General features: G+C 37.4%; 1 protein-coding gene across 2 annotated transcripts in view; it reads right to left on the bottom strand.

Moving 5' to 3' along the window:
- UBN2 (ubinuclein 2) overlaps positions 1-24,153 on the bottom strand; it is a 75,187-nt gene that overhangs the window by 23,519 nt on the left and 27,515 nt on the right. For both annotated transcript variants that reach the window (XM_058531093.1, XM_058531101.1), the window contains exons 6-13: positions 22,189-22,675; positions 17,294-17,364; positions 12,478-12,607; positions 8,425-8,543; positions 7,792-7,905; positions 7,066-7,209; positions 6,258-6,308; positions 3,639-3,681 (exon numbers count right to left, since the gene is read on the bottom strand). In XM_058531093.1, coding sequence (XP_058387076.1) covers positions 3,639-3,681; positions 6,258-6,308; positions 7,066-7,209; positions 7,792-7,905; positions 8,425-8,543; positions 12,478-12,607; positions 17,294-17,364; positions 22,189-22,675 — 1,159 coding nt within the window. The remainder of the gene's footprint in view (positions 1-3,638; positions 3,682-6,257; positions 6,309-7,065; positions 7,210-7,791; positions 7,906-8,424; positions 8,544-12,477; positions 12,608-17,293; positions 17,365-22,188; positions 22,676-24,153) is intronic.

The following is a 24,153-nucleotide window of genomic DNA, read 5'->3' as shown; positions in this document are numbered from 1 at the left end:
AAAATCATTTCAGGGCTGGCCCCGTGGCTTAGCGGTTAATTGTGTGCGCTCCGCTGCTGGTGGCCCGGGTTCGGATCCCGGGCGCGCACCGACGCACCGCTTCTCCAGCCATGCTGAGGCCGCGTCCCATATATACAGCAACTAGAAGGATGTGCAGCTATGACATACAACTATCTACTGGGGCTTTGGGGGAAAAAATAAAATAAATAAATAAATAAAAAATATTAAAAAATAAATAAATAAATAAAATCATTTCAAAGTTTCTTTAATTAGTTTCTCAAAAACAAACAGACAAACCCAAATAACACCACACCCAAAGTCTTATGTTACATGTTGATTTATACAACCACAGCACTTACCTTAATCATAGTGGGGAAAGAATGGAGAGGAAAGGGCTTTACCATCACCTTCTAAGGTATTACAGTAAATAAGCTGTTAAGAACGCTGTTACAGTCTAACTTCCTTAGCAATTTTTCTAAGCTTCCATTCTAAAAGCCCTGATTGAAAACCTCACTGCCTCAGAGGCAGTGCACTCAAATGCACCTACACTGTCTGTAGTGTAAGGGCATTTATGTCAAAATTATCTGCTAAGATGAATGGGTAATGTAAATAAGACATGGTTGCTGTGACATGCCATCCAATTACAGGATTAGTGAAAATTCCATCGTTATAAAAAGTACAGAAACTGAGGGTGGGGGAGTGTATCAGAATACTATTGGTAGTGTTACCAGTATAAAACTGCTGTGTTAAGTAACTTTTTTATTAATCATTTTTTCTTTATAAAAAATAACATTAAGGGCCAGCCCCAATGGCCTAGTGGTTAAGTTTGGTGCATTCCACTTCAGCGGCCCGGGTTTGGCTCCCAAGCGCAGACCTACACCACTTGTCTATCAGTGGCCATGCTGTGGTGGTGGCTCACATACAAAAAATAGAAGAAAACTGGCAACAGATGTTAGCTCAGGGTGAATCCTCCTCAACAAAAAGAGGAAGATTGTCAACAGATGTTACCTCAGGGCGAATCTTCCTCAACAAAAAGAGGAAGATTGTCAACAGATGTTAGCTCAGGGCGAATCTTCCTCAACAAAAAGAGGAAGATTGGCAACAGATGCTAGCTCAGGGCGAATCTTCCTCAACAAAAAGAGGAAGATTGTTAACAGATGTTAGCTCAGGGCTAATCTTCCTCAGGAAAAATAAATAAATAAATAACATTAAATCTACCCAAGAGATTACAGTGTAGATTTACACTGACAGAGAAAATTGTTCAGGATATATATTTGAGTTGAAAAAGCAGGTTAACCCATTTACATAAAGTGTTAATTCAATCTGGATAAATGAATGGTTAGATGGATGGATGGAAGGAGGGGAGGCAGGGACAGACATCCAGAAAAAGGGAGGGAAGATATGTACCAGAAAGTTAAGAGATTTTTTTTCTCTGAGTGAGCAGAAATTTCTGGATACTTTTACTTTTCTCCTTACTTTCCTGTATTTGCATTTCCAACTGTAAGCATTTCCTTGTATTACCTTTATAACTAAAATGGGGGGGGAAAGTAGGGTATGAAAAAAATCAAATTAGTAATAGTTTTTCCATTCTGGAAAAGGAAAAAGTAATTTAACCACAAAGAAACAAACTAAACAGGTAATTCCCTTATACCATCCTAACACATCCAGTATTAGAGTTCTGATAAATTAATCGTATGTTTGAATAGATGTATCGAAAATTAACCAACCCTTTATGGAGGATATTAAGAGTTTAAAAATGAAGTCAAGTGTCAACACAAAGCATGAACTCAACAGATTTAATGAAATATTGGCTCAATATTATTTGGATTAGAAGACAAAGCAGGTTACTGAAAAAAAAGAGGACTATTTACTCTGTATTCAAAGAGCCTCTAACACCAAAAGTACAGAGTAACAAATAGTGACCCATTGGCCATAACCTCATAAGCAATGAAACTCAACTATTCAAAGAGATGCAGGCTATGGGGAAAGTCTAAAACCTAAAGGGTGGAGGCTTTCATTACAATTTTAATTTCAAATGATTACAGTTTTCAATTCTAGAGGTTATACTTGGTTCTTTTTCAACTCTGTGTATTTTCATTGGATATTTTTTATCCCCTCTTCTACTTCTTTAAATATTAAAAAAAATTTTAAGGTAAATTACTTTATGTTCTAAACTCAATAAATCTCTCACTTGCCCTTCTTAGGGATCTAATTCTGTTGGTTGGTTCTGCTGACTCTTACTCACAGTAACTTATTTCCTCACGGATACTGTATTTTCAGATTGTAAACTCACGTTTGACAGGGAATAAATGTGGTAAACTTTTGAGGCCTAGGATGAGGTGCCTTACCCCAACAGAATTTGATTTGCCAGTTGCCCTCAGCTAATACTAATCTAATCACTTTAAGTTAATTTCTCAGCTTGAAGTTTCCCCAGATCGTGCAGGTAGTATAAATAAACCAGAGAAATTTCTCAGGGAGGACTTTCCTCCCCTAATCCAGAACCCAGGCCAAGACACACAAGTTTCTTAATCTTTCTGCTGGTGAGTGGATTTCTTTTCTAGTCTTGTCTTTTACTAAAGATGTTAGCCTCTGAGGGTCCCAGGTTTACACAGAGTTTCATTCCAATTCCCAACCTATATAAAGCCAAGAAAATCCTATCTGCTGGGCTCTGAGAAGAAATTTAAAAATAAACCATAAAGTGATGGATGGAAATCAGTAAAATGCCCCTCAGGGAAACCAAAGTTTCCGTGACAGATTAACATTCTAGCAACTTCTTTGTTTTGGACCTTAGGGATTTCTTTTACATGTTTGCAATCTCAGCTATGCTTTTATTTTTTTCTTATTTTCTTATTTTTTTTTTTATTTTTTGTGAGGAAGATTAGCCCTGAGCTAACATCCAACGCCAATCCTCCTCTTTTTTCTGAGCAAGAGTGGCCCTGAGCTAACGTCCATGCCCACCTTCCTCTACTTTATACAAGACACCACCACAGCGTGGCTTGACAAGTGGTGCATCAGTGCGCGCCCAGGATCCGAACCTGCAAACCCTAGGCCACTGCAGCAAAGCGCACACACTTAACCACTACGCCACCAGGCTGGCCCTCAGCTATGCTTTTAAAGAATATTATATATTTTTTATTTATTTATTTTTTGTGAGGAAGATTAGCCCTGAGCTAACATCTGTCGCCAATCCTCCTCGTTTTGCTGAGGAAGACCGGCCCTGGGCTAACATCCATGCCCATCTTCCTCCATTTTATACGGGACGCTGCCACAGCATGGCTTGACAAGCAGTGCCTCGGTGCGCGCCCGGATCCGAACCCCAGGCCGCCAAAGCAGAGTGCGCGCACTTAACCACTACGCCACTGGGCTGGCCCCAAGGATATTATATTTTATCCAGCATTTCTAAGTAGCATTAAGTTAAGCCTTACAATTTAATTAACGTATGCAAACTTCCCACTGCTACACAGTCATCTATTTTCCCAAATACAATGGTTTTAGGATTTTTACAAAGTTTGAAAACACCCATCTTAAGAGTATGATACCTACTGATCTATGCTAAATACTATATGTCCTTTTCATCCTAAGAATGCATTTCAACATTCACCAATTATGACTAATTAAAGATTGGGTTCAATACCTACCTTTGCTTTGGGTTTAGGTGCAGGAATCACCTTTTTCTTTGCCCTAAGACAAAAGATTAAAAAGGAGGCCATTTCAGCAGCAGTTAGGTCACTCATCAGGAAGTTATAACATATAATCTTGTAATTACATGGGTAAATAATTTCTTCTGCTATTTGGAAAGCTCTCTGAAGGAAGGAACCACATACAAATGCTCAGTTTATATATGAATACACAGAGACATTTTCCTCCATTTCAACTAACTAGAAGAAAGGTCAAACCATTAGCAAAATATAAAATGTAGATGATAAAGTTTAAAAAAAAAAATTAAATGTAAATACTCAAGACAGGCTAACAAAGCTGCCTAAGGAGACTCACTTCAAAGAACTGGTAAGAATGTATAATATTTATAGGAAAACAGAGCTTCAAGGAACTTTAAGCTCAAATTAAACCATTCCAAGAAGCTGTAAATGAAATATTAAAAAATTAAACAGGGGCCAGCCCCGTGGCTTAGCAGTTAAGTGCACACGCTCTGCTACTGGCGGCCCAGGGTTCGGATCCCAGGCGTGCACCAATGCACCACTTGTCCGGCCATGCTGAGGCCGCGTCCCACATACAGCAACTAGAGGGATGTGCAACTATGATGTACAACTATCTACTGGGGCTTTGGGGAGATATGGGGAAAAAAAGGAGGAGGATTGGCAATAGATGTTAGCTCAGGGCCGGTCTTCCTCAGCAAAAAGAGGAGGATTGGCATGGATGTTAGCTCAGGGCTGATCTTCCTCACACAAAAAAAATAAAATAAAAATAAAACAGAAAGATCCTCAAGCTTTAAAGAAAATTATTTTTTTTTTTTTTTTTTTTTTTGTGAGGAGATCAGCCCTGAGCTAACATCCGCCAATCCTCCTCCTTTTTTGCTGAGGAAGACGGCCCTGGGCTAACATGGGTGCCCATCTTCCTCCACTTTATATGGGACGCCGCCACAGCATGGCTTACCAAGCAGTGCGTTGGTGCGCGCCCGGGATCCGAACCAGCGAACCCCGGGCCGCCGCAGCGGAGCGCGCGCACTTAACCGCTTGCGCCACCGGGCCGGCCCCGAAAATTATTTTTAATATAAAAATTCAATTAAAAAAATGTCAAAATTACAGGAAAAAAAAGCAAGAAAAAATACTGTGGAACCTCAGAATCTTTGGGAACCAGTGTGAAAAAGTTTGAAGATTAAAAAAGAAAGTACTCAAATGTTGGTTGAATAATTAAAGGGTCGACAAGCTGAAATACCTCACATTGTATGAATATTTCTACTTCGCTAAGTTAAAATGTCATCAATTAAATTAACAAGTATCTTGATTAAAATTGCCAACTAAACTTCATTAGGGCAACAGTAACTTTCAAAGTTTTTTTTATAAAGACCATAGAGCAAAACACTTCCAGGTACACCTATCCCATAGATTCCTACTTTCTGGTACAAAACAAAACAAAACACAAAGTTTGCTATAATAACAAAGCTACTAAAAAAAACTGAGGGCGAGGATCTATGTAAGCACCTCCTTTAGAATTAGAGGAACGAATTATTTATACCTGAATTGTAATGCATATGTGATTTTAGAACTATAGGGAAATTAAAGGCCAGAAATATTATTGACACAAATATATATATCCATCCACTCACCCCGGGATAACTAGAGTAAACCTATAATATATTAAATCAAACTACCCCAAATTTATACTCACAAAAAGAGAATAGCAAGAACTGAAAACCACAGCCAAATCAATGCATCTCTGATGGCAAACTAACATAGTGTCCTTCCTAAGAGCTGTAAAAAATTCCACCTATTATAACTGTATAGAAGGAGAGGGGGAACTTTGTAATGTTACCCAGACCTCTTAGCAGAATATTGAATTAGAGTGCTCAGTAAATTCTCAGTGACTTGCTAATTTTATATTTTATTAACCCTTAATACTACACTTCTAGGCTACAGAAAAGTAGCCTTAAGTTGTAGGCAAAAATAAAATTCTTGTCAAGTTAACCAGTCTTCACCCAAAAATGCAACCACAGAAAAAACTTGCCTTTTTACTACTACCTATCAGGAGGATAAGAGACCTTTCTTCAGTAATCACATCACTACGGAAATATCCAGTTTTGAACAGAAGGAAGGACATGAAGACTAGGTTAATTTTGTGGAAGAAAACACTCTGCAAGGCCAGGCAGGGGAGGTATGCATACAGAACTGTCTTGGAAAGCACAAGGCTATAGGTTACCTATGCAGATGGTCACTAAGAGGGGAAGAAAAAGGACACAAGAGCACTGGAGGGCAGGAGGCCCAGGAACAAAAGAAACCACCAGAAGCTTCCTATTTACATGGCTCCTTACTACCAGCTTGCAGGCCAATGTGTGTTACATTATAGATTCAGGTGTTTGGAGACTAGCCTGAGAACCACTTAACAGATAAATGTGTTCTGAGGTCTACAAAGTCAACAGTAAAAATGATTTTTTTAAAAAAAGGCCACTGTAAAATGGAGACTGTCTAAATGTACATTTAAGTCCTATTTTACCTAGTATTTAATAAATGATACTTTCATTTACTAAAGTACATAACGTGAATAAAAATAAATGAAGAAATCTGGAGTCTGCATTTACTCACGGAGCAGAAGTAAGGTGATTATGTACACTCCGACTTTCCTTAAAAAGCATTCTGGAAAAATCAAAAGGACACAATTATTTTTATATAGCAGATAAAACCATGATAATCACTTTATCATTTTAATCATTTGATTTTCAATAGGCTATTACTTGCTTATTTACCAATTAAAAGTTATAATCGTATAATAAATTCAATAATCTATTTTACGAAGAGTTTTATATCATCGCTATTTATTTAAATCTTTGAAAAGATCAACAGATATTTTCTGTTGATTTAAGACGCAACACTTTAAGAGGACAGGTTGAGACAGCCAAGTCTATTAATTTTAACATTCTTTACTTAACTCTTTAAACTTTAAAATTGGGCGACTCTTAGTTTTTGAGATACCATTCTACATTAACTATTTTCAATAGAACCAAAGGTTGTGTCTCTTTTTCTGCACTCTAAATCTTGTATTCAGTTCGTTATCTTCATGATACCCATACGAAGTACCCCTCCCAAAGCTCATAACCATCTTCCCTCCTCCCTTTTCCTCTACTAGCAAATTCAGGTGCAAAAAAGAAAAAGCGGTGTGTAAAAAATCACCTTTACGTATATCTCTACATCTCTATGTTCATGTGACTAACTGTTCTGTCTTTTAAGTGCTTGAAGTTTTCAAAGCAGATATCCTCTGAGATAACTGTACAGAATGTGAAACACATTAGGTTCTTGGTAAAATGAATATCATATATGTGTGTGTATACATACACGCATCCTTAACAACAGCAATAAGAAAGTAAAACAAAATCTAGGATGTTATATTTCTTACCTTGCCTGCATCCAGCCCTTAGGCCACAATGGTTTCACCTCTGTCTCCATAAAGGATTTAAGATAATCCTCAGCAGACTGGCTTTTATTTGGCTCTAACTCATAGCATCCCAATTTGATCTCAACAAGGTTACATAACAAAGTTCTAAACAGATTAAAAATATATATTTATATATAAATCTGACTGAAAAATTGTAGAATATTAAGTTTGAAACAGATTTTTTAAAAAGCACATAAATCTGACAGCAATAATAAAGAAAATTATCTGAAGAATTCAAAAGACGACATGAAGATAAATAATTTCTAACATCCATCATTCGTTGCACTATGGCCAAATCCCCAATATGAAACAATTTCCTTTGATACCTTTAATCTAGGCACCAAAGATTGAAAGGGATAGTCCTACAACTAAACCCTCTACTTGGGGTACAGAAACTGGTAAGAAAGATGACTGATTACACAAGTACACTGAATACTTCACCTTCTGAAACCAGTATGACTTAATAATTAGAAGAGTATTTTATACCAAGTATTATATGAAAATAAAAGTGACAGCATTTTAAGGATATTAGGACCAAATCAACCTTCTCTTGAATAAATTTTTCCTACATACTAGCCTTCGGTTGCTTCTAATCTAGTCTTCCACTTAAGGTATATTCTTTTTACGAGAAACCTTACTTCTGCATTATCCATTTGGTTAAAAGTGAAGGCTTTGGTTAAATCTTACCTAATGGTGTCATCCCAGTGAAATTTCTTTCTTGGTCCTATGACACGTTTCCCTGGTTTCTCATCATCATCTTCCTCAGATCCATTTTTTTCTCGTTCTTCATCTGTTTGCAACCTAAAAACAAGAAACATTCTATGAAGAAAAGTTTTAACCCAACATTGCCTATAATATGCTCCATGGACACTTGTTGACTTGCTTAAATGAATGTTAACTCAAAAGACAGGGTAAATAGAGAATCTACCTTTCCACATAATACTTTGAATTTGAAGTGCGTTATAAAGTGGTTTGGTAAATAAAGTCTCCAAACTACAATATAAAGGCATGAACACTTACTTTTCAGTTCAGAAAATATTTGTGTCCACCCTCAGCCAGTCAACTGGTCAACATATGAAATGTCTCACCAATGTCAGCTCCTGCTTTGATCACACCTATCACTAACTCAACAGACCTTCTGCCCTTGACACCAAAGCAACTGAGTGGGAAGTGACGTATCATTTAGAAAATATTCAATTATACTATTTCAGTGGTATACGTGGATTTCTACTTGGTGATGAAGTCCACTTAAGACCAGTCCCTAACAGCTAAAAGTATTTCTCAAATGCAAAAGCCAGTCCAAAGAGAAGAGGTACATACTTGGCACACTTAGCTTGACTACGAGCCTGGCAGTCCTCCTGGTATTTGAATAGCTGTTCAGGCATGACATTGCTAACAGCCAGTTTCAGTTTTTGCAGAGGTTCTCTTAAACGATCATCCTGAGGAAAAAAACATACTAAAAGTTTTATCAAACATATTTAAAAAATTTATTTTGCAAGCAGATCCTCAAAAGATGAAATTTATGTCTTAGATGTAGATTTGAAATGTTAACATATTTAAATACAGACATTTCCTCCAGAACACTGACTTTTCATAATGCACATTGAACATAAAATTAGGATGACCATACTTCCCAGGTAGCTAAGGAGAGTCCCAGTTTTTGCCTGTTGCCCCAGTATAATTATTAATAATGCTCCTTTATAATCTTAAAAATGCCCCGTGTTAGGCCAATAAATTATATGGACACTTTAACCGTAATACAAATGATTAGAGAACAAAATCTACATTGCACAGGACGTCGGCATCCTGTCCTCTCGTTTCTCGTTAGTAACTGTGACTTATGCTGCAAGCACAAATGCGAGGCCAAGGCCAAAGTGAAAGAGGAAACCGGGCCCTATCCAAGCAGGTTCAGGCAAAAAGAAAAGCAGTTGGGTTCGTATCTGACAGCTTTAATCACCCAATTTATTTTCATCCTGCAAGTTAACAAAATATATATGTAACTATTTAAAACATACTTTTATTACTGTCATAGATGCAAAAATATTATAAGACTTTGCTTTTCTTCACTGACACAACTGTTTTTAAAATGTGAGTTTTGGTAAGGAGAGGATCTTTAGGAACGTAATTATCATGTTATAGCAGGTACGTTTTACAAATTAAAACATTTTATTTTATTAAAACATTTATTTTGCTAATAAAAACAGAAAACAAACATTATTATCAATAAGTATTTTTCCAATTTCATGCACACCAATTAATAAATATTACTGCACATATGACACTGTCTGCTATAAAATCTCATTTTTAAAAATGTGAACATCTAGTATCATGGTTCCTGTGTGATCACTTTTTTTTTTTTTGGTGGGGGGAGGAAGACTGGCCCTGAGCTAACATCTGCTGCCAATCTTCCTCTCTTGAGGCCAGCCCCGTGGCTTAGCGGTTAAGTGCGCACACTCTGCTACTGGCAGCCCGGGTTCGGATCCCTGGTGCGCACCGACGCACTACTTCTCCGGCCATGCTGAGGCCGCATCCCACATACAGCAACTAGAAGGATGTGCAACTATGACATACAACTATCTACTGGGGCTTTGGGGAAAAAAACAAGGAGGATTGGCAATAGATGTTAGCTCAGAGGTGGTCTTCCTCAGCAAAAAGAGGAGGATTGGCATGGATGTTAGCTCAGGGTTGATCTTCCTCACACAAAAGAACAAAACAAAACAAAACACAATCTTCCTCTTTTTGCTTGAAGAAGACTGTCCTTGAGCTAACATTTGTGCGCATCTTCCTCTATTTTGTATGTGGGACACCACCATAGCATGGCTTCATGAGAGTGTGTAGGTCCACGCCCAGGATCCTAATCCAGGAACCCCAGGCCCCCAAAGCAGAGCATGTGAACTTAACCACTACGCCACCGGGCCAGCCCCAGTGATCACTTTTTAAGAATTATGTAACTGAGACTATCTACCTGGGAACAACCCAAATACCCATCAACAGTAAAAGGAATAAATTAATTGGGATATATTCATACACTATATGAACAGTGTAAAACAGCAGTAAAAATGAATGGAGTTTCACCACACGCAGAGACATGGATAAACCTGAGGTGTATAGAGTGTAAAAAAGCAAGCTGCAGAAGCAAATAGACAGTACAACTCCATTTATATGAGACTCAAAAACATGCAAACCAAAGACATAATGTTTAGAAATACAAACGTATGTGACAAAACCGTATAAAAAAAGCAAGGGTAAGATAAATGTCTTTCTTCCATAGCCGACAGGGATATTAAAATTACTTTTGAAGTAAGCTCCAACTTCAAACATCAAACCTGAAATGTTCCTTAAAAAATATTTTAGGGGCCAGCCCGGTGGCACAAGTGGTTAAGTGCGTGCACTCTGCTGCAGCAGCCCAGGGTTCACCAGTTTGGATCCTGGGTGCGCACCAACGCACCGCTTGTCAAGCCATGCTGTGGCAGTGCCCCATAAAAAGCAGAGGAAGATGGGCATGGATGTTAGCCCAGGGCCAGTCTTCCTCAGCAAAAAAAAAAAAAAAAAAAAAAAAGAGGAGGATTGGCAGATATTAGCTCAGGGCCAATCTTCCTCAAAAAAAAAAAAAGAGAGAGAGAAAAAGAAATATTTTATAATGTGCCAAAAGTTGTTTTCCTACCTCTAGTTCTTTTTTAACTGTACCCATTTCTGCCCTTTGAACTTACAGCAGTAAGATCCAACTGTCAAGGTCTGAAGGAGCCAGGAAGAGGCAAGAAATCTGAGACCTCAAAAATATTCGATTTGTTCATTAACCTGCTTTGAATTGAGAAAGAACTGTAGTTTCTCAATTCAAAAGGAGTATTTCATTAACAGAAGTATAGGACCTATAAGAAAGAACTCTATGTTGGTCATATCACACCCACTACAGCGACCCAGGGCACTACAGTTATTCTCCCATTCACACCATGGTGGGCTCTGGATAGCCATGTTGTGCTGTGTGACTCCCACCCCTTGGCCAGAAAAGTTTAGATTGATACAAGACAGTATAATGAGATTTTTTTGTCCCAAGAATTTGAATTGGGATGAGAGAGGTGAGTCAGTCTCTGTGTGTGGCTTTTCTGTAATATAAAACCTTGGGAATAAAGCAATCTTATCTGCAGATGTGCATAAAAGGGTAAAAATGAGACAAGAGGAGCGAGGTAGAGAAAAATAGTTAATCCAAATTATCAGTTCCTATCCCTTTCTGGCTGCATTCTTGCTCTTAAATTCCTAGAAAAAACGACCTTTTTTTGTCTTAAATTGCATTCAAGTTATTTTCTACTACTTGTAAGTCATAAATATTTTTAAAATATATAGTCAGGGCCAGCCCCGTGGCTTAGCAGTTAAGTGCGCGTGCTCCACTACTGGCGGCCCAGGTTCGGATCCCGGGCGCGCACCGACGCACCGCTTCTCCGGCCATGCTGAGGCCGCGTCCCACATACAGCAACTAGCAGGATGTGCAACTACGACATACAACTATCTACTGGGGCTTTGGGGAAAAAAAGGAGGAGGATTGGCAATAGATGATAGCTCAGAGCCGGTCTTCCTCAGCAAAAAGAGGAGGATTAGCATGGATGTTAGCTCAGGGCTGATCTTCCTCACAAATAAATAAATAAATAAAATAAAATAAAATATATAGTCAAATCACTAAGGGAAGAGTAACCAGGACAGTGAAGGTACTGAAAACCATTTTACATGAAGTGAAGAAGGCGACATAATAAATGCTTTCAAAAACCTGAAAGCCGTGCAGTGGACAAATGATTAGATTTGTGAATGGACTCAAAGGTAAAATTAGGACAAACAGGGTGGAAAGCACCCGGATTTGGCTCAATGTATGAAACAACTTTCTGATATTATAATGAAATAAGTTTCTGACCACTGGAAGCATTCAAACTTAATCACTTAGTGGGGTTGTAGTTGAGGAGAATCTAGTAAAATATGGATGATAAATAATCCTGAAGTTTATACGCAACTCTGAGATTCTTTCCATTGGTCTTCATAATGTTGGTGTGAGCACATCTGTTTGATCCATTTCATCAATAAGAAAACTGAATTATAAATATGTCAGATTATTTGTTGAGGGCAAAGTTGTGTCAGCTGTGGAAGTGAGGTTAATTTACCAGTCCAAGAATCTATGCCTTAGAAAACATTATTTCTCATCTAAACTTACCAACTGTTGAAAAGTAATTTTTTTTCAGGATATCTAACATGGCTTTAATAATCTCCTACGGTTGTTAAATACATACAATATGACTATAAAGCAATTAATATGCAAAAGCCCCAAATAGAAACCAGTCCCTTTACAGGTTATAAAACTCCATATGTAGATATTATCGTCCCTCCTCTTACCTGGACGTTGAGATGTAACTTCTTTAGACGTTTTACCAGTGTTTCTTTGTTGCATGGCACAAAAGCTTCAAGATGGGAGTAGACACCACTACGAACGACAGGGCCTAGTTCCTGTAGCTGTAACTCAATGCTGACCAAAAACAACGACATCAAATAAATAGCACAGAATTTCCTTCAGGTAGCAACACACAAGCAAGGAGGCAAAGGCATTGATTCGTTCCACGATTTCCTAGACAGCATTTTTCAAGCGAAAAAAAACCCCCAGCAATAAACAGTAATGCTATAGAAAATTTTGATGAGTCTAGTTTAAGAATAGAATTTATAGAAGCAAAAACAAGCTGGAAAATAATTTTTTGATAATAGGAAAAGTCTACATTTTTGGGTAAAGCACAGACACTTCATTATTAACCAAAAGCTTGTCTTCTCAAAGAGATATCATACTCCTCCTCGCTCCCCTGCAACTGCTACACTAGAGAGTCACATAGTTTCAATGAGTTCTTAGAGTATTTTTGTCCTTAGAGGTGTTTGAAAAAATGACATATTCAGAAGATGTAAAGCCCTTCAGGCAACACATACAGACTGTTTCATCCACCTTTGTTTCCCTTATTGTGCTTGCATTGTATAAACTACATATTTAATAGTTTGTTCAATTTATCCCAATTCTCCAGTTCCTGTTTCCACTTACAAATTAGGTTTTTAGGCAGAAAACAAGTTGTTAAATGGGTATTTAGCCTAATAGTTATTTTAAAAAAAAGGAAAAGAGTTTGTAACAGCTACCATCAAGCCTACTAATAAATAATTGAGGTTTCTTCCAAGATAAAAGACATTACATCTGGCAGCTGTTACTGTAGAAAGATGAGAACAGATGTTAATTTGAAGGCCAAGACCAAAATGGGGCTCTTGGCAACAAACTATGTCCAAATCCCCACATTCTATTATAGGAGAAGGTGCAGATAAGACTTAACAATCATTTCTCAGAAATATAAGACACATCCAAGGATTCAACTAACAGTTTTGGGGGAAGAAAAGAAACCCTGCCATAGCAAATGCATCCATCACTTATAAGATATATTGAAATTTCAGAAACAACGGAATGCAGAAAACTATGCTGCTTAGAATTGGCAATAGAAAATTCTTGGTCTTAGAGGAGCCAAACATAATAAAAAAACAGAAATAAGCTTTAGACCTATAAGAACCAGAGGGTCAAATGCAGAGAGGTTCATATGGAAAACAATCACTATGGTCATGAGTTCTGTGTATAAGCATTTGCTTAAATAGCATTATGTGGTTAGATCTTTGTTAAAAGTCTAGACTCCTGGGTAGGAGGCTTTCTAGGTTGGCTCCATTATTAAAGGTTAGTTGAGGCTGAAAATAAAATAGAAACTCCAAGTAGTAAGAGATTCCAAGTAAGAATAAATTGACTCAATGACCTACTTATAAAAATCAATGGTTTCCAAAGAGGGGGTAACTCAGACACAGGAAGAGCTCCTAAGCCAGTAATATTAGGTCAAAATTAGAGAAACATTAATCCTAGAGGTTACTGACTGTACTGGTCTAGCACAAATACATAGAAATTCCTATCTGAGGGCAGTGTATTTTAAGCACACATTCCTCACACATCTACTTTAATATTTTTTTTCTCACTACGAATTCCAATCTTCTAAGGTCTGAGAAGTATTTGGGGACAACTAAAAACACATGGCAATAAAAGTTTGAATTTCAGATATTTTCACAGAGAAATAAAGGTTCTCTTGAAGTGGTAAACTTTCTTGAGCTCTCCCCTTTCTCTCCACTAGGTTCCTTTTCCCTCTTTAAGTGAAATCTATCCCAAAAGCAGATATCCACGTATCAAAGTTACTCCAACTAGGCCTCAAACCTCTGATAATAAATTATGAGCATGAGATCACTACAGGCTCTAAATGGATGAAAATATACCGAGACCATCTGCTGTTAATGCACTAGAGAACAAACACTGGGTTCTGTGAGTCAATAGGCTGGAAATTCACCTTTATATCCCTATCTATACAAGGCTCTCATTTGCCTCTGGAGAAGCTTCAAAGAAATGCAATATGGGAATCCATAGCTGAAGCAATAGCCACCTTTGTATAAGAGATTCTTCTCAGGAAAATTTAGTTATACTTACTACGGTATTTTCACAAAGAATTCTAGAAATATAATTTCCCCATAGTAGGTATATGGCACATCTTCCTACCTAACAACTCCCTCTTTAAAAAACAGAATATATTTCTTATTCAATCAGTTAAAAATACTGGTAAAACAAAAGCTCTCATTAATTAAGTCCAAATAAATTCTGGTCTCTACTTTGAATTTTTCCTCAAGTATTCCAGATATCCTACCAATATTTTCCAAATGACACAACCATTGAAAACTACAAACTGAAGAAAGACTTAGGGAGCAATAATCCAAACTCAAAATCCAAAATAGCTCTTATCTTATAGTGAGAATTCAAAAGCCTGTTGAAGTGTTAACGAGTACTAGACAAGAGGAGTATTCGTCCCTCTTGTCCCTGAACACTATTCAGATGGGCTGGTTTGAGTGTTACCTAAAGAAGGCCTGGTAGGAACAGGTTAGAGATGTGGTTGAAAAATTCTTTGGGATTTTTCCAACTGCAAAGTAACGCCTCAAGAGAGTAAAGAGAAGCTGTGGCACACGATCACTTGGTAATCTTCCCTTATTTCAGAGAGAGAGAAAGAGAGAGACAGACAGACCAACTGATAAGTCCATTCATATTGAGATTCAAAATTCACTACTCATTCACGAGCTCCTCAAAGGAGCACCTAACAATGAGATGGCAGACAGGTCTCACTGCAAGTGTCCAGTAGGATTCGTAGTACCTGCTTAGAGCATTTGATGGGCTGGCTCAGCCGTCAGGTCAAATTGGGATCACAGGCAGAGTGTCAAGATTTTATTAGCAATGTCTACTTGAAGTAAAGGAGGAATAGGGGAGATCAAGCCAATATGTTGTATATTTGTTGGTCCAAGTCAAATTCAATTAGGCAAAAAGAAAAAAGGGTTCCTGTTCCAATAAACTCATCTCTTTTTCTCCCCAGCATAAGGAAGCAATGGTGAAGCAGAGCCAATACACCTGCATAACTTCATGGGAATTACTACCACAAATAATCATGTACCATATGCCCTTAGAAGATCAAATCAGTTCAGAGAAATAAGGGATGTTTGTTTAGGAAAGTGGAAAAAGAGGCTGGGGGCATAAGAAGGTGACTAAAAGGGAAAATTCAATTCTCAACACTAGGGCTTATGGAATTGCAGGCACACTCTCTGTAAAATAAAAAGTACATGGGCTCCAGAAAACTAGAGGATTTGTTTTGCTATAGACGTGGGAGGAATTAACAGAGAAGCCTGTTAATGGAATGCTGACATTCTGCTTATTTAAGATGTTATGTCCCAAGGATGGTCTTTGGATTTTCTCAGGAGAGAAACAGTTGTTCCCTCTTACAGAAGAGTAAAATAAAAAAGAATTGTCTTAGTCACAGGAAAAAGACCTGATCTAGTACACTTAGGGCTCTCATATGGAAGTAAAAAGATGAGCTCGTGAGATCCCTGATTATGGAATCTGGGACAGCTTTGATGAGTAACGGTTACACTGTTCACTGAATCTGGAGTTTAAAAGGGAGCTAGGTAAAAGGAGCTGGCACAGACAGGAAGCATTTGCCTTGTTTTCAGGCAGACAGAAATCAATCTGAAAATCCCTGGCTAAAATAAAGAAGAATGGGAACAAGAAATTCCTCTGTCACCCATACTAGTAGTATACTAGGTTATATGTTTCGTAAGTCCATGTGGACCAAAAATATTTCTTAAGTACTCCAAAATAATGAGAGACTGCAATTAATTAAAATAGTTATCAGAATCAACAAACCAATCCACCCTTTATATCTCATGAGAAACTATCTCCATTATATATTTAAAAGACAGGAATCACAGTATTAGAAACATTGCTTCCCTATTTCTTTCTATATGATCCTACTGAACCACCAAGAGTAAGCATACATTATTTTCATCAGAAAGGAGTAAAATTTGCTGCTTTCCCCAGGATCACTTCTTTTTCTGCCTAGTTCTGCCTGCAGCCAATTATATGCTCAATATCTGTAGCCAAAAGTCAAAATTTATAAGCCAACAGGTGTATACAACTTATCTGACCACAATCCTAGAACATGCAGCTCCATTAGTATCAAACTCTAGAGTGAAAATTATCACTAATTTAAATACAATCTATATCATAGATCAGCCTTCATTCTCTCCTTCTCTATCTAACTTCTGTCTTCTCCATAGTGGCCTCCATCCTACGCCACCACCATGATTTCCTCATTAAACCATATTTTCCATTTGGCTATAAATGTTTGTATGAATTTTAGTTCACTTCACTAGATATCAATGGCATTATTTTTCCCAAGTCTGAAAAGTAGATGGAAAATTATAGCAAACTTATTATAAACACTCAGAGCTGTCCCAGAAAAGAATTTTCATATAAGGTGACAAAAAATACATTTAAATCTAGAATAATATTCAACTTGTACAGTGGTCACTTGCTCTGGCAGTTGTAACACTGGAAGTTCTGATTACCATAAGGAGTCCTGGAAAACCAATATACGCAGCAGCATAATTTTGCTGAGAAACAAACGTTAACCATACATGCTGTGAGGCCGAAAGGGAAGAGCTAGTGCATGAGACTAGCCAACCACTCAGCATCTGTATCTCAAAAGCCTACTCTATTTTTAAATGAATTCTTAAGGTTAAAATAATTTTTAAGGTTTTTTAATCAAAGAAGAAAATTACTTACTCTAGAAGAATATTATTCATATCCTGTGTAAAGAATTTTTTCCTTCCTTCTTCATCAAAAATTTTGGCAGCCTAGAGAAACATAAGATTGTCAATATAATTCTCAATAAACACATTATTTGTTTCCATATCTATTTACTAAAGAATAAGCTCCTTGAGAGTGAGGATAAGATTTACTTCACTTTGTATCCTCTGTACCCAGCTTAGTATCTGGCATTAGTAGGCAATTAAAGAGTGCTGAAATAAAATTTACATACATACCATTCTTTCCTGTTATGTCTGTATTTAATTTTTCTCAATCTTCCTAAATTCACAAAATTATACACACAAGACTTTTCAGTGCTTTGGTGTCGGGTATTTTGACTATCTCTAGGTTTGTTCATTAATTCTTGTTATGATCTCCAAGACAAGAGAAAGCAGATGTCTCACTTTTTCTACAGACATTATTGTCTAAAATGTGTCTGAAATTCTGTATTTTATACTTATTACCACATGTAATCCTCATAACAGCCAGCGACATTGGTATTATAGCCCCCATTTTACAAACAAGGAACCTAAATCTTACAGAGGTTACACAATATGCCCCCAAATCACATTGCAACTAAGTGGAAGATCAGGGCTCAGACCAGAAGCTTTCTGACTTCAGCTGTGCAACACTGCCACCCTGTACAAAGATCCTCAGCTTACTGCAGCCAGCCTGGGTTCTAAAAAAATTAGCCAAGGTTATTATCAAGGGATAAGCAAAAATTAATTCCATGAGCTTAAGGATAATATTTTCATCATTATGTCTGTCACCTTAACCAGGTGACCAGAAACAAAGAGTAGACAAACCAAGACACTCTACCATAAGCAAAATTTACTGGGGAAATCGCAAAAGATACAGCTTATCTTGAAACCCACAAGATGTAAAAACATCAAGAGGCCTGATCTAATAATCTGAGTAAGACATATACTGACTCTACCAAGCTATTTGACAATTTTATAGACTGTAAACATAAGAGGAAAATTTCTGAGACGTGTCTCAGTGCTTCTTAGGAAGGACAAAGACTGGATATGCATAGAGGACAGAAATATAGGAAGAAAACCAGAATAAAAACTAAACTTCAAGAAAGAGAATCAAAAAGTCAAGAGGCTGAACAGTAGAAGAATGTTACAAGGCAAGAAAAGAGCAACAAGAAGAAACCCCTCGTCAGACAGACTTGAGTATTTTAGCCAAGGATGAATTCTCATTCGAAGAAAAAACACCACCTCATATTTCAAAGAAAAAATACAACGAATGCATAGATATCAGTAAGTGAAATTAATCTTACTGATAATTTCCTACCAAGGGTTAGGAAGCAGCTATATTAATCCTGGCATGGCTACTACAGAGAGAGACGATGGTTTTTAGTATATGAGATATGACAGAGCTTTACAAGATTGAAACACACTTATTACTAACCAATTTTGTTTATTAAGTGAGAATGAATGGCATAAAACACAGCAGACAGAGTGCAAGCTATGGAGCTTGATGGTCCTGCCTTTAAATCCTGGCTCAGCCACTTAAAAATTATGTGGCCTTGGGCAAATCACTTAACCTTTTGAACCTTAGTTTCCTCATTTTTAAACGGAAAAATACTACCTACTGCACATGATTGTTGGAGAATTAAACTACACAGTACGTAAAATATACTAAACCCAGTCAGGGGGCCGGCCCAGTGGCGCAGTGGTTAAGTTTGCGAATTCCGCTCCGGCGGCCCGGGGTTCGCCGGTTCAGATCCTGGGCATGGACCTACTCACTGCTCATCAAGCCATGCTGAAGTGGCATCCCACACAGAAGAGCCACAACTCTACAACTATGTACTGGGGCTTTCGGGAGAAAAAAAAGAAAACAAAAAAAGTCTGTCTCCTGAATGGGAAATGGTGCCATGTGACAGGTGGGACACAGCGGCACTGCACTTAATACACGGTATAGGTAACAATAGCTATTATTATTAATTACATCTTGAAAAACCTGGATCACACCACTAGCAGTTTTTTTTCACTGAGGAAGATTGGCCCTGAGCTAACATCTGTGCCAATCATCCTCCATTTTGCATGTGGGTCGCTGCCATAGCATGGCTTAATGAGCGGTGTAGGTCCATGCCTGTGATCCAAACCCATGAACCTGGGCTGCCAAAGTATAGCACACTGAACTTAACCACTACACCACTGGGCCAGCCCCAACTAGTACTTTTTAAAACCTAAAAGGGTTTTAAAACCCTTGGGGCTGGCCCCACAGCCTAGTGGTTAAGTGCAGTGCGTTCCGCTTCGGTGGCCCATGTTCAAAAGTTTGGATCCTGAGCGCAGACCTACACCATTCCTCGGCCACGCTACGGTGGCGAACCACATATAAAGTTGAGGAGGACTGGCACAGATGTTAGCCTAGGGCTAACCTTCCTCAAGCAAAAAAAAAAAAAAAAAACCTAGAAGAAATGAAAGATTTTAGGGATGGGGCAACATGGGACAGCAAAAACCAAGTACTTTGGAGTCAGGTGAACTCTTGTGTTTAAATTCTGGCTCCACTGCTTACTAGTTGTGTAGACTTGACCAAGCTATTTAACCACCTCCACTTAAGTTTCTTGACCATAAAAAGGAAACAATTCCTACACTTCATTAAATAAAAAACCTACTTTATTAACATAACTATAGATTGTATACTTTTCAAAAAATAAACACAGAAATTAGCAAAAGAATGAAAACAAAGGAGGGGGAGAGAGCAATAAAACAATATAAAAAAATGACAATAAAAATCAATTATATCATTATAACAACTGTAAGTAAGATAAAATCACTTGTTAAAAGAAAAATGTCGGGGCGGCCTGGTGGCCAAGTGGTTAAGTTCTTGCTACATTTTGTGGCCCAGGGTTCACAGGTTCAGATCCCGGCACAGAGCTACACACCGCTCATCAAGCTATGCTGTGGCGGCATTCCACATCCAAAACGGAGGAAGACTGACAGGGATGTTAGCCCAGAGTCAATCTTCCTCAAGCAAAAAGAGGAAGACTGGCAAGAGATGTTAGCTCAGGGCCACTCTTCCTCACCAAAGGAAAGAAAAAAAAGTCTCAGATGAGGTCAATAAACAAATTTCCATTTATATGCTGTCTATAAGAGAAAGAGCTAAAATATAGGAACTCAAAAAGGTTGAAGATAAAATTATGGGAAAAGCTATACCATGTAAAAACAAATAAAGAGAAAGGAGTCTACAGTAAAATCAGACAAAATTGAATTCAAGGTGGAAAGCATTAATAGCACAAAAAGGGTCACCTTCAAATGATAATCATCACAATGAGGATCTAGCCATCAAGAATCTTATGGGCCAAACAACATGGCATACAAAAGAACAAAGCAAAAACTACAGTAAACACAAGTTATAATCTAAGAAACACTGGGTATAAGATATTTTAACACTTCTCTAAGTCTTGGACTAATGAAGTACATTAAAATAAGTAAATATATAGAGGAACTAATTAGCATGTCATCACCTCAGACGAAACTCTAAAGAAGTAAAAATAGAAAGAAAAAAAAAAGAATTGATAAATAAAATCCATGGGCTAGTTGTTGGAAAAAACAGATAAATCCCTAATCCTATTTAAAATTTAGAAATGGTTAAGAGAAATAAATGCAACACAGAGATAATTAATAAACTTTAAAATGTGATTTAAATGGATTACTGCAATCCTAGGAGAAAGAAGTAAATTGTAGAACAGCTCATACATTACAATCCCATTAACAATTATTTTTAATAATATAATATTTGCAAATGCATGGATTAAAATCCAGAAAAATAAATAATTTAATTGTGGTTATCTCAACTGGAGGTAGGGAACGTCAGATTATGAGAGATCTTTCCCCATGTACGAAATACATTTTATAGTGTTTTACCCTTGTAATCAGTGGAAAAGAGAGGACTAAAATATGGCATGAGATCAGATAAACATGCTAAAGTAACCAAAAAGGGCATTTTAAGCCAGGTTTGGCATATTTTAAGTCAAAATAATATTTCCCTGAGATTAAATGGAGAAGTGTGATGACATTTACCTGAATTTGCAGCTAGTTAAACCAATGAAGATTATCAATCCAAGTTGATCTGAAGAGAAATCGACTGTAACATGCTAAAAGCTCAACTCCTAATTCTGTCCTAGTGGGAACACAGTGCACGCTTACTAAAGCTGCTCATTAGCTGGAAAGGATTAGCTGGTAAAATCAATTATAAAATAACTAGATGTCAACACAGTTAGGATCAAGTTCAGGTACACTTCTGCAACGTTACCATTTGTTTCTACCTTCCCTCTATTTTCTTTACATGACTATGTAAGCCAACAAAAATTATATTTACAAGGGCCGGCCCAGTGGTGTAGTGGTTAACTTTGCACACTCCACTTCGGCTGCCAGGGGTTCACAGGTTCAGATCCCGGGTGTGGACCTATGCACCGCTTATCAAGCCATGCTGTGGAGGCGTCCCGTATAAAGTAGAGGAAGATGGGCACGGATGCTGGCCCAGGGCCAGTCTTCCTCAGAAAAAAAGAGGAGGATTGGCAATGGATGTTAGCTCAGGGCTAATCTTCCTCACAAAAAACAAAAACAAAAACAAAAACAAAAAAACTGTATTTATAAAACCTATGCAGAAAAATATTTATGAGGCGAAATGAAATAATAAAATAATCAACTGTACCCATATTATAACTGTAGTTATATATATATTTCTATTTAAAAATAAAGGCCTATGGATATAGCCAATGCCTAAAAGGAAATATATAAAATGACATGTTATTGTTTGTACGGGTGTTGCGATTGTGGGTTATTACTTTTGTCTTAAAAAAAGCATTTATTATTATGTTTGTGAAACAAATAAAAAACGAGAATTATTACACTTACTACACGGAGGTCTTCGATACGTTTTTCAAGAAGGACAGGTAGACCCTCTGGGAGTGTAGGTACCACCTTGGGCATAACCTGGGAGGTGTAGGTTGGCTGAGTGGTGTTTCCATTCTCTCCTCCTGACTCAGAAAGGGGGCTACCATCAGAAGCAGCATCCAGTAATCTTTCAAAGTCGAAATCATCTAGCATCTCTAGGGCATTTTCAGCTTCCTGAAATAGTTCATGTTCATTTGTGCTAACAAAAATGGGGAGGTCCGGATCAGCATTGTTCAGATTTAAGTCCGAGACATCATTTCCCAAAGCTACAGCTGAGGAGGGGGCTTTATTCAGAGAGGAAGTTAAGTTCACTGGGACTTTGGGGTTAGACTCCTTCTTTAATGCATCCTTCTCTTTCTGAAATTTTCGTATCATGGCAGCTAGCGAAAGAGAATCTTTATAACGTTTCTTTTTTTTTTCAGACTTGTGTGAATTTAAAGCCATAACCCTGTGAAGAAAAAAGTGATCAGTTAGGCTATGTATGATTTGAAAGGTAAAAGCCCCATGTAAATAAGAGGTACAGAATTAAAATAATCATTTGATAGGTGGGAGAGCAAATTTCTTATTAAATTATAATTTAACAATAGCATCTTCATCATCAACTGGATTGTCACTTATGAAAGGTAGATACGTAAACGGCCATTAGAGTGAAGAAAATGAAAGGAATGAAGTCAAAAGAAAGAAACAAAACTGAATGTAGCTCAGGATTATTAAAGTACACTAAGTTAAACTTACTACTCTTTTTGGAATGTTCACATTCTTTAGCACATCTACAGTCACCTAAACAATTAACTAAGTAAAGAAATGCATATTGGCCGAAAACAAAGTTGTCTGACCACCAGAGAAGCCCACACAGTACACCTTCAAACTGTTACCCCAGGTGGTCTGTGCTACAAAATGCCAAAGAAACACAAAATCCTCTGTATGAATCTGTGAACCTTCATCCATCACCATGTCATCTATCTAGACCCCATTCTATCTGCTTCTACCTTCTGATCATTTTTCACTTTCTATTCTAGGAACAGCCGTGTGAGGCAATCAAATAGATATGCGTAATTTTGAATGACATCTTTCTCCCTACAGGAACTGTGGGGAAAGGGTGATCTCAGTTTAGCTATCACTTTCTCTAAGATCTTTTCTAAATTCTATGGCTTATATGCTTCTGTGTGCACAACAGAGCCTAAAACATTATTAGTACCTTGAAGGCAGGCCCATGTTTCATTTACTATTATATACCCAAAACCTAGAACAGTGTCTGGTGTACAGTAGGTACTCAATGAATAAGTTATACATTTGAGAAAACGATAAATTCAATAAAAGGCATTACTTCTAGCTTTTGTTCCCAAAGAAGTTTACTTGTAAATAATGAACAGTTAAAACAACATTACTAATATATATGTTTTTTCTTAATAATTTCTTAATGACTCAAGGGTCACTATAATCTCATGCTTAGGAGGTGATAAATACTTCCCTACATCAACCTTTTGGATACTGATAGCTCAAAATTCAGATGCACCTCCCCTGCTAAAGAGGGGAGGAAAATCCAGCCTCTCACAAGTTTCTGTCCCTTAGTTCTGCAAAAAAAGCCAGAGATGTAAGTAGGGGCAATTGGTAATTTTATGACTGCATGGTACAAACATTTTATTCCTATGACTTAAGGCTTTCCAGAAATTTTACTTGGTTTTTAGAGAAAATATCATTATCTAAAGTCACAAGCGTTAAGAATAGCAAAATAAAATAAATGACTTTTTTTATATTAAAACAACAATAAATCATTTACACATAGACTATAAATCTTTTACACATAGACTACTACCAATCCTCAATCCCTAGGCATCTAAGCTTAGTTTTAGTATAAAAAGATTAAAACAATTTGTTCAATGTTTATACCACTTTTTCAAACTGGTTCTTGCTGGTAAAAAGTTG

This window comes from Diceros bicornis, chromosome 3 (genome assembly GCF_020826845.1).
Source record: "Diceros bicornis minor isolate mBicDic1 chromosome 3, mDicBic1.mat.cur, whole genome shotgun sequence".
Lineage (NCBI taxonomy): Eukaryota > Metazoa > Chordata > Mammalia > Perissodactyla > Rhinocerotidae > Diceros > Diceros bicornis.
Note: the sequence above shows the minus strand (reverse complement) of the source record. Positions and strands in the feature narration are given on the sequence as shown.